Below are 11771 nucleotides of genomic sequence, written 5' to 3'. Positions count from 1 at the left end.
TCACCTGTGGAGCAGTCCGCTTCACTTTGGCCTGTGGCGTTCTGGGGATGAGACACTGAAGGCTGCTCAAAATGAGAGGACAAAAGCATTGTTGCAAAGAAATTACCTAAAGTCACGCTGTCCCTCTAGAAAGCTTTTGCTGGAAAAAACCTTTCCTCTCCTCCTCTAGCTGCAGGCATCTACCCCCACACTCTTCCCTGCGCTTCTTTCTAAAACAAGGAGGTATTGTTGGGGAGCTCTTGAAACACAGTCATATCGACTTATTTTGGAAGTCTGTCCCTTTTTCTTTTTTCTCCACTGTCTCTCGCTGATATACAATAACTTCAGGTGAGGTCTGTTCCACAATCGCAAATAATTTTGGGTATTTTGAAAAGAAAATTATTTTGGTTACTTTGAAAAGAAAATCTTGGCAGCCACCTTCAACCATCACAGTTTTACAAGTAGAACTTTTTATGTTTGGCTTCTCATAATGGACTTTGTTTTTAATTGCATTTATACACAACTGTCTTCTAAGGGTTGTATACTTGGCAGTGTCTATAGCCCATGGTTTGCAGTTCAAAAATTCTATTTGTAACTTTAGCCCTTTGCTGTTTGCATTCCTGGCCGCTCTAGATTCTTTTCAGAGTGTCATGGTGCAGTAGAAAGAGACTGGATTTGGGATGTAGAACATTCGGAATTCTGGTCCCTGCTCTGCCTTGAGAAGGTTTCTTAACTTCTCTGAACTCAAGTTTCTTCACCTCCAAAGTCAGGATGATGAAACAAAAATCCCTGCAGGACTGTCAAGATTGAAATGAAATAATGCACGTGTGTCTGTGTGTGTTGGGGAGGTGGGGGGCTGTTCTAGGCCACTACCTCGCACAGAGGAGATGGTCCATAAATGGTTGCTGTCATACCAGGAGGCCAACATGATGATTTGGGGACTCCAGAGAAACCAGTTTGTCACCATCTCTTACAAGTGCCATAGAAGGGCAGTTTGATTTGTTGCTTTTGTTTTAGATTTTGATTTTTAAATCAGGCTGCCTCCAAGTTTAGAGAGAGCATTCCTTGCTCTAAACAGAATAAGGATAGAAGGTTAAGCTGGTTTTGTTACAGAGGCAAAGTTTACCTCAGTCAGAACATTCTCTGGTTGAGTCCCTAGATTTGTTCCCAGGCCTGTGAAAACTGAAAAAGAATCTGAAAAAAGAAGTTTTTGCCTTCCCAGGCAGGCGGTGAGCCATGCAGAGGGGCCGTGGGAAGGGGGCACGGGTAGTTTAGATGTGCTAAGGGACGCTGCAAGGTGGACAGCTGACCTACAGGGAAGGGGGTACCTGATCGATCATGGAGAAAAGTCAGATTTGCTGTGGTGGGTGCTTGTAAAGGATGGATGTGCAAGGAGAAAACATACCCTGTGATGTTGACTGCTGGTTTTCAGAACAGAAGAAAGGTATGGTGAGCAGACAGCTGGCAATGAGATTGGGATCAGCCTCTGAGATGGGACTGATATTTTTAATATTAAGGGGAGAATATATATAATCTTGTGATAGAAGCTATGTGGAGAGAGGGTCCTAAGAGAACTCTGAGGATCTACTAAGCACAGGATAACTGCTGTGGCTTTCTTTCGGGAGGGGTGGATACTCCAGAGCCAGGCCTCCATTCTGGGCTGTCAGCCACAACCTGCTTACTACAGAGGGATCAATCATGGAAAGTAGGCCTGGGGCAGAGAGAGAGGAGATGGGAAGTTTGGTGTCCCAATTACAGACTCCCCTCCCCCACCCCCTTCTTCCCTCCTGCCGCCCAGAATAGCCCTGGCATCTTTATTGGGTCAGGCTGCCAATTCACACTGATCCACGGCTCTGCTCGTCCAGCCCTGTTCACTTGTCCCGCTCCCAGAGCCTGCAGCCTTCGAGGCACGCCGAGGCCCAGACAGCTGTGTGTGCACTCCTGAAAGACAGAGTGGTGTCCTAAAAGGAGCATTTGGGAAGGTTCCGTTCCCAGTCTCTTTCTAGTTGTATGACTTTGGGCGCACAAGGCATTTCACTTTTCTGAGCCTCAGTCTCCTTGTCTGTCCCATCTGAACCTCAGGAGGTTGTTGTAAAGTTTGAATGAGATGCACCTTATAAATGATAAGCTATTATTTTACTGATTTTCCTGCTCCTCTCCGCCAAAAGCCACCTCCCCACCTCTCAGAGGGTCCGCAGCAGCAGAGCAAGCTGGGGCTTCTACAGCCTCCTCCTTCCTTCCTTTTCATCTGTGAAGAGGGGTTGATGGGAACCCCAAGTGGAGTCCAGCATTCTTGTAGATAAAACCTGAGACTATGGTTCTTCACTATTGCTGTGCAGAAAGCTGGCATTGTTCTGCCAGGGCCTGCACGGTTTGTTCTCCTAGTCAAGGACAGAATGTCCTATCTCTGAGTTACTCAGCCTGTTTCTTCTCTTCTGTCTGCCTTTTGGCTTTTTGCGTTGCTCGTTCGTATCCCTGTTTGAAATTAGCAAATGGAGCTGAGAATAAATAATCATCACAGCTGCCACGTAGTGAGCCCTTGCCGTGTATTGTGCTATGTGCTTGTCTTGTTAATCTCAGCAGTTCTGTAGGATGGTGATGAGATATCTGAAGCTCAGAGATAATAAGCTGCTTCCCAAGGTAACAAAGCCTAGGGGGTAGAGCCAACATTCAAACTTGGATCTGCCTGACTATAAACCCTGTTAATTTTTTAGTGGAAATAACTGTCTTGTTTTCTTTCCTATTTGTATTTGTTTTGAATAATCAAATACCTCACACTCATTAGGTTGCTGAGAGTAAAAAGTCTAACATAGTATGAGTTGGCCAGAATATACAGCAATGGGAACGTTCTTGTCAGTATGTAGCCACTTAGGCAATATCTAGTAAAACTGGAGATGCACGTTGGAACCATGCCCTTCCTGGGTATATACCCCAAAGAAACTGTTGAATATATACTTAAAGATACCTGTACATGCAGAAATCTTTACAACAGCACTGTGTTAAATAGAAAGGGAGAGAGAAAAAGGAATTGACCTAGATGTCCATCAATAAGGGAATATATAAAAAACATAAAATGCTATATTGAAACCTTAAGATAATCAATATAGTTAAATTGTAATCATCTAATCTAGAGCAGTATGGATAAATATAAAAGACATGTTTGGGCACACAAAAAATGTATCTGTACTATACAGTACAAAATTTAGAAATAGGCATACAATACTATGTATGTTGTTTATGAATATATACATATATAAGTAAATATAAAAACATGCCTGACATTAATAATCACCAAATTCAAGACAGGGATTAATTCTGGAGAAGGAAAGTCTTAAAAACTGTGCCTACATTTTACTTCTCAAAAAAGATTTGATGTTAAGTATAACAAAATGTTAAGATTTAGCAAAACTGGATGGTAGGTAAACAGATATATATTATTTTCTGTGCTTTTCTGAGTATTTGAAATAACTTATTAGATATAAACTTATACATTTTAAAGATTGTAAAGCCATCCAAAGACAATTACTATTAACATTTCATTGAATATCCAAACTTCTTTCTAAGCATCCACATATGTGTACACACTTCTTTAAAATCAAAACAAATTTCATTTTTTTATTTGCTTTTTTACTTAATATGTTGTAGAAATCTTTTCATGGCTACATAAAGCCAAAAACAATATGACTGCATAATATTCCTTCACGTGACTGAATAATAATTTAACTTGTCCATCCTGGTGCACATTTAGTTTGTTTCTAATTGTTTGCACTTGTAAATAATATTGCAGCAAACATCCCAAATTTTTGACCCATTCTCTGATTATTTCCTTAGGGAAATTCCTAGGAATGGGAATTTGGGTCAAAGAATATGCATGTTTTAAAAGCCGAGCCTGAGTTTTGTTTGTTTTATAAGTAATAGCTTTATTGAGATATAAACCATATATAAAGTTCACCATTTTAAAGTATGTTCTTCAGTGGATTTTAGTATATTCACAGTTATGTAATAACGCCACTGTCTAATTCCAGAACATTTTCATCACTCCAAAAAGAAACCTCAAACCCATTAGCTCCCTAGTGTCCCCATCCCTAGAAAACCACTAGTCTATCCACTTTCTGTCTCTATGGACTTGCCTATTCCAGATAGTTCATATAAATGGAATATTACAACATGTGGTCTTTTATATCTACTGTCTTTCACTTAGCAAAATGTTTTCAAGGTTCTTCCACATTGTAGCATGCATCAGTCCTTCATTCCTTTTTGTTGCTGAATAATATTCCATTCTATGATATTCCACATTTTGTTTATTTTTCATAAATGAATAGTCAGTTGGGTTATTTCTACTTTTTGGCTATTATGAATAATTATTCTTTGAACATTCATGTACAAGTTTTTGTAGAGCATATGTTTTCAGTTTTCTTGACTATGTACCTCTAGTAATGGAAGTACCAGGTCATATGGTAACTCTATGTTTAACTTTTTGAAGAACCGCTATGCTGTTTGCAAAGAGGCTGCATCATTTTATATTCCCACCAACAATGCCTGGAGGGTCCAATTTCTCTGTATTTTCACCAACATGTGTTATTATCTGTCTTCAGGATTATAGTTATCCTAGTAGCTAATGAGATATCATGAAGTGGTATCTGACTGTGGGTTTGATTTGTATTTTCATAATAACTAATAGTGTTGAGCATCTTTTCATGTGCTTATTGGCCATTATATATTTTCTTTGGAGGAATGGCTATCCATATCCTTTGTCCAGTTTTAAACTGGATTATTTGTGTTTTTATTGTTGATTTATAAGAGTTATTTATAGATTCTAAATACAACTCATATATCACATGGATGATTTGCAGATAATTTCTCCCATTTTATAAGGTCATGAAGATTTACTCCTTTGTTTTACCTAAGAGTCTTATAGGTTTAACACTTACATTGACGTCTATGATTAATTTTTAAGTTAGTTTTTTGTATATGGTACAAGGGAAGAATCCAACTTCATTTTTTTGTGTGTGGCTATCCAACTGTACCTGTGCCATTTGCTGAAGAGACTGTTCATGCCCCATTGAATAGTCTTGGTACCCTTATAGAGAATCAGTTGCTTGTAATAAATATAAGGGTTTATTTCTAGATTCTTAATTCTGTTCCATTGATCCTTATGTCTTTCCTTATGCCAGTATCATACAGCCTTCATTACTGTAACTTTGTAATTTTTAATTTTTTTATTAATGTATAGTTAAATTACAATGTTGTAATAAGTTTTGAGGGGCTTCCCTTATAGCTCAGTTGGTAAAGAATCTGCCTGCAATGCAGGAGACCCGGGTTCAATCCCTGGGTCAGGAAGATCCCCTGGAGAAGGAAATGACAGCTCACTCCAGTATTCTTGTCTGGAGAATCCCATGGACAGAGGAGCCTGGAAGGCTACAGTCCATGGGGTTGCAAAAGAGGGACACAACTTAGCGACTAAACCACCACCAATAAGTTTTGAAACTGGAAAAATGAGAATCTTCTCCCTTTGTTCTTTTTCAAGATTGTTTTGGCTATTTTGGAACTCTTGCATTTCAAGCCTAAGTTTCTAATCATTTTATTGTGTTAAAACCTATGAAAAAAAATGAAAAGCAGAACCACTAATTAATGGTTTTGTGTAGTATGTGAAGTCAGTCTGTGAGTCTGACAGCTAAAATAAGATTGGATTGCCTTTCTTCATTCCAGTCTTCAGTCAGACCTTTTCACTGTGGGAAAAAATGGAAGCAACAAGAGTGAAGAAATGTCTTCTTGTGTTATTACTCTTTTGAGTTGTCAGATTGTTTTAGAGCAAAGAGAAGCAAATTCCAGAACTCGCAGTCTGTGCGGCCTCCTGACTACCTGAATGATATGTAAGCCTTCATATCACTCTCCCTTTGTGTTCAGAGGAAATTGATTTAAAATATAGCCTTTTCCCTACAGCAATAGCAGCCAAATGAAGAAGCGGCCAACTTCTGCGGTGGGCTACAAGAGGCCGATCAGCCAGTATGCTCGGGTTGCCATGGCAATGGGGTCCCACCCCAGGTACAGGGTAAGAAGCTGGGAAATAGAAAGGGTGGGTGGATGCTTGCAACTGCTGCTTCCTCTACCTGCCTCATCACCCTTGCTACTCCCATTATCTCCCCGAATGCCCAGAAGATGCTGGCCATCAGGACCAGTGCTCACCTTTGGCCTCATATTCCCACCGCAGGCTGAGAACATCATGTTTCTGGAGTTGGATGTGTCTCCGCCAGCAGTCTTTGAGATGGAATTCTCTCATGACCAAGACCAAGACCCCCGTGCACTACACATGGAGAGGCTCATGCGGTTGGACAGCTTTCTGGAAAGACCTTCCACGTCTAAAGTCCGGAAGTCCAGATCCTGGTCAGTACCATCATGGTCAGAGTGGGCAATGGACTTAGCGTGGAAACCACAGTTGGTGAGGTGGGAGCTGGTGGATGTTGAGGAGGGTTGTGGTTGTACCCAAAGGGCGTGAAGGGAGACTGATAATTGGGGCTGCAGGGGCTGAGTTCCTACAGCGACAGGATGAGGGAAAGAAAAGTTCTTACTTTTTCTGTTTCCTGCACCCCCAACCCCCCAACCTCATCCACACCCCTGCAGGTGCCAGAGTCCTCAGCGGCCTCCACCTCCCACCGCACACGCCTCGCTGGCCGCCTCTGCTGCTCTGCGCCCCACGACAGTGCTCGACCACGAGTGACCACCTTCCGTCGGGCTTGCCCCCGTCCCCCCGCCCAGACCCCCAGGGACGGGTGGCCAACCCTGGCTCATCTCGCTGCCGCTCGGTGTGCGTGCGTGCGTGTGCGTGTGTGGGCGCATGTGCGTGTGCGTATGTTGCGGGGGACCCCGGCAGGCGTGCCTCTGCCGGCTCTTAGCCTCCTTTATTTAATTAATGTTATTTATTCGTGGAACTCAATTCGTGTGGGAAAGGAGCCCTCGCCTGACCCTGCCGTGCTCACCGCCCAGCCACCTCCTCCTCTTGACTTTAGATCCCACCCCGCTGCCCCAGTCAGACCTCATTCTCCTTCTGGTCAGTTGTGCCCAGAAGGGAAGACGCAGGTGCCTGTGTGTGTTTTTTTCTACCTGGCTTGTCCCGGAATCTGCCATCTCGTCCTGTGCCGCTGATGAGCAGCTGCTGAGCGCTTTCTGGGACTAGAGAAATACAAGATGTGTGCTGAGGACAGAAGACATCCATCTTGCTTATGGTGAGCGTGTGCTCCTAGCGGAGGGAGAGCCCCCCCTCTCCGCTTTCCAGGCTTCAAACAGCCTCTTTCCGCTTCTCGGGCTCCTTATCAAGGACTCCAGTGACTCCATCCGCACAGCCCATGCTTTTCAGCTTTGGCAAGAACTCATGGCTTCCCGAACTGCCTCCTGCCCACCTTCCCAACTCGGGGAAGGGAACTGTGAACCGACCAGTCGCTGCCTCCTGGGGACCTCCGGGACATGGAACAGTAATGGAGACGGTGTGGACAGTCATCAAGGGACCGTCCATTTGTTTCCGTTCCCTCTGAGAAGTCATTTTGGCCGACAAGGAATCAGGCCAACTCTCCATCTTTGAGATGCTGCTGCTTCCAGCCCTCATCATTCCCTGCAGCTGCCTGTATCCCCACTACTAGTAGGAGGATCAGTGTCCTCCCTCTGGCTAAACAAAGGTACCGGAATTTGATGCTTCTCCCGGCTCATGGAGCACAGGAGATGGAGACCCAGGCACAACCCACCAACTCTGCCCATCGCCCCTGTCCCTGAATCACATTTGTTGGGCACTGTTTTGTTGACAAGACTGACCCTTCAGCATTGTGCAGATTGGTCCCTAAGGAAATCCTCTCACTTCCCTTTGTGACATCCCAAGATGTCTCCGGGTATCTCGGGTAAATTTCTACCAAAAAGAAAGATTAATTTTCATTGACTTACCTTTTAAGTGTATATTTTGGTGGAAGAGTGAAGAGGTAGTCATGAATGAAAACACATAGTTTGGGACTGCAAAACGACCTAATATGAAGTCTCCAGTTACTAGAATATGAGGAGTTTAGTCACTGGGGAAAGGCATGAAGCTGACAGGGCTGCCTGAAATTTGGTGTGTGGGAGGTGGCGGTGGGGATTGGCTACCTGGTTATTCTCTTTCCATCAGGAAATGAACCCTTCTTGCACACAGCTCAATTTCTGCTCTGAGGACCAAGCTGTGGTTTGGTTTACTTGAATGATGCTGTCATTGCTGCTGTAACTATGACACCAGGTGGTTGGGCCATTCATTTTCCACTGACTCCTGTCCTTCAGGGAAACAACATTTTTCATCAGAGCCCAGAAGATGGTTTGAGACAAGGGTTTCAGATCAGAGATTTGGCTATGGCTAGGACAGGAGTGGCGTGTAGAAATTTTCCAGGTGGCCTGGGCACAGAGGGACCTCCAGGCCTGTGTTGAGCAGCCTCTCCCACTGACCTCTTTCTTGTTTGTGGGTGAAGCCTCACATGTTATCCTTGTTCATCACTTGGACACATCAACTCTGCATTGTCTGCTCACTTGACCCTCACAGTCTTATAGCACAATGTACCCAACTTCCCCACCCCCAGTCGGAGGGCTGGGCCCAAGGTGTGGTCAGAGGAGGAGCTCCTGCCTGCAGTTTTGTGTATGTGTGTGTGTGTGTGCGTGTGTTTGTGTGTGTGTGCGTTTACCTCCACAGGGGACACTTTACACTCCGTGTAAGATATGCTGGGAACAGGGCCACCGGGGTGGCTGGATCTCAGTCTCTCTGTCTCTTTCTCTTCTTTTCCTTTTGATGTATCCAACACTTGGTTGACAAAGTAAGGGCCTTGATTAGGACCAAATTTCCATGTCTGTTGCTATGGTCTTTATTTAGGACAGCGATTAACAATGCAGTGGCCCGTTCTTTTCACTCTATACAGTTGACGATACAGGACATATGTAATATATAAATATATATATAAAACATTACCCTCTGTCTCCTTGGCTTAGGATGAGATCTCTCTGTCAAGCTGAAATGCACCTGCAGCTCAGTGCTGCCAGCAGCCTGCAGGCCCCAGCCCTGTTCAAATTAACACAGTCGATAATAAAGGAATGAGTATCGTTACAAAGTTGCTTGCCTGCCTTCTCTTCCTTGACTCTTTCTACATTTCTTTTTTATGGTCTCCCTTCTTTCTCTTCCTTGGTTTTTTCCCAGAGGGGTTCAAGAGTATTTGGAGCCCAGCAGGAGTGATCAGCACCTGGGAACACTGGCTACTTCATAACAGGGGCTCCATCTGAGCAGTGGGGCCAAAAGGACGGGTCGGGCTCTAGGCTGAAGCCTGTGCCTGAGTTATGGCAGCAGCTGTTCGTGTTCTAGGCTAGCAGTCCCCTCCCAGTTCATTTCGAGTATGAGCAGATTTCAGAACTGCCTAGATGCTGTCCACATTAGCTGTCAGTATCATTTCACAGCTCTGCCCCTTCTGTTTCTCTGTTTATCAGCCAAGAGAGATTAAAACAGGCAATAATGTGGGAAAAGCACACCCGTATGCCTGGCACATGGTGGGTACTGAATTAAAATAATTAAAAACTAGCTTTCCCTCACCCTGTCTTCCCAGGGCCTCTTTTCCTCCCTCTGAGTTCATCTACTGGCTCCCTGTAGTGTGGCAGTCTTATAGGAAATGAGAAGTAGTTGCTGCTAAAAAATGTAAAGCCCAGGGAGTTGCCTGGCAGTCCAGTGGTGGGGCCCAGGTTAGATCACTGGCCAGGGAACTAAGATCCCACAGGCCCCATGGCACAGCAAAAATAAAATGGTGACACTGATGGTTTCCTGCAGGGGCCTCCTTCCTTTGCACTGGGCTCCAGCCCTGAGATCTAAGGGGGTTCTAGGGCTCTGCTGCTTTAGGGATTTGTCAGGTATTTTTAGCTATCAATAATTTGCTATCATGCTAAGTTGCTTCAGTAGTGTCTGACTCTGTGACCCTATGGACTGTATCCCCCCAGGCTCCTCTGTCCAAGAGGTATGGACTGTAGCCCGCCGGCCTCATCTGTCCAAGGCATTCTCCAGGCAAGAATACTGGAGCGGGTTGCCATGACCTCCTCCAAAGGATCTTGCTGACCCAGGGATCGAATCAGCGTCTCTTATGTCTCCTGCATTGACAGGCAGGTTCTTTACCACTGGTGCCACCACCTGGGAAGCCCAATCTTTATACATCTATTGTTCTCCCAGGTAGGAGTTATTGTCCCTAGTTTACAGGTGAGATATATGGAAACTAACTAACTTGGCTAAAGATGTGGGCTTAGTGATGAGGCTGTGAAGCCTGTAATTTTTGATTCTGTGCCTCATCTCATTAGCCCATCTGCACCTCAGAACTGATAGGCACCCTACATGTTCTACAAGTAGTGCAAGCCTGGGACAAAAGGGAAGAGTGGTGGGAATAAACCAAATCTCCAGACCCTTATCCTTGAGATCCTGTTTTAAAGCCACTCATTCCTCCTATTAGCTGTGGGCTCACTTGAGTGGCTGAGCTAGGTGGTTCCAGAATTCCAGTGAAACAGCCAGAGGGCAGAAGCTTACCCTTGGCTGGAGTCTCTTGGAGACAGCTTTGTTGTTGATAAGGCAACTGCCAGGTTTCTCTTCTTCCTTCATGGCTGGGCACCTGATCTCCACAGAGTCACTTCTTTCTGTTTTCAGTTGCCTAAGGCTGAGTGTGTGTTAATTAGAACTCTTCCCCACAACTAAAGATTCACTTAAGCTGGCCTGAACAAAATAAGGACACTCAGAAGCATGCTGTGGACCCCCAAGGGCAAGGACGGACTAGTTCTCAGGAATAACCCAGTACCAGGGGCTCAGACCCCACAAGGACCCTCTCTATCTCACTGCACTTCTGTCTGTGTGAGGTGCATGATCTCAGCTGCTCCAGTCCGGGACTTAGGAAATACATCTGCCAACAGCTGTGTTTACATGACTTAATCATTCAGAGAGACTTAGAAGTCCCAGTGCCAACTTCCTGGGAATGTGATTCCAATTCAGTGGTTTAGGTCCGATAGATGGGAACATGATATATGAATGTGACCTCCAAGAGTCCTAGTTCTGTAACCACACGTACATGGGGTGATGATGGTAGAAACATATTCCTCACAAATGTTGGCGGGGGTAGCAGTCAGGGTGGAGTATGCTCCGGGCAGTCAACAAAACAGATGTTCACAACCAGTGTATCCATCACACAGAATGGCTTAAGAAAAATTTGCTCTGGGATCATCTTTTTCTTTTTTTTCCTGTCTATTTTTCTTATAACCTGCACTAAAATTACCACCCTCAGAGATTCTGCCTTATTACCTCTAGGATAGATCTATATGGTGGACACTGCAGTTTGCCTTTCCAATATCCATTCTTCCCTTCTTCTTTACTTACACAATAATTTTGTTCAAGGAGGGCAGTGCATCTAACTGAAAATACTCATATTCTCAGACTCTGTGCAGCGATGACACCCCTAGGGCATGGTTTTGGCCAAGGAGATGTAAGTGGAAGTCAGCTAGAGATTTCTGGAAATGTTTTTGTTTTTCCTGAACACCCAGTTTTCCTCTTCCTGCCTAGAATTCAAACACACCTCCTGAAGTACATTCTTCACTGAAAAAAAAAAACATTTATTGAGCACCTGTGACCCTTGTATTCTAAGTTCTGTTCCAAGTGCTTGGTGTACATCAGTGAACAGGGCAGACAGAAGCCCCTGTCTTCATGGTGCTTAACCTAGGATGGGGAGAAAGACATAAACAAGAAAAACCTCTTGTAGGTTCGGGTGATATGTATGACCACA

General features: G+C 44.4%; 1 protein-coding gene across 1 annotated transcript in view; it reads left to right on the top strand.

The window, feature by feature from the left end:
- Positions 1 to 9089, top strand: part of KIF3C (kinesin family member 3C) — a 36474-nt gene extending 27385 nt beyond the window's left edge. Inside the window, exons 6-8 of the mRNA XM_010840584.1 lie at positions 5923 to 6031; positions 6191 to 6363; positions 6601 to 9089. Coding sequence (XP_010838886.1) covers positions 5923 to 6031; positions 6191 to 6363; positions 6601 to 6697 — 379 coding nt within the window. The 3' untranslated portion in view covers positions 6698 to 9089. The remainder of the gene's footprint in view (positions 1 to 5922; positions 6032 to 6190; positions 6364 to 6600) is intronic.
- The last annotated feature ends 2682 nt before the right edge of the window (positions 9090 to 11771 follow it).

This window comes from Bison bison, unplaced genomic scaffold, assembly GCF_000754665.1.
Source record: "Bison bison bison isolate TAMUID 2011002044 unplaced genomic scaffold, Bison_UMD1.0 scf7180017864145, whole genome shotgun sequence".
Classification (NCBI taxonomy): domain Eukaryota; kingdom Metazoa; phylum Chordata; class Mammalia; order Artiodactyla; family Bovidae; genus Bison; species Bison bison.
The sequence above is the reverse complement of the archived record's forward strand: the minus strand, read 5'-3'. Positions and strand labels throughout refer to the sequence as shown.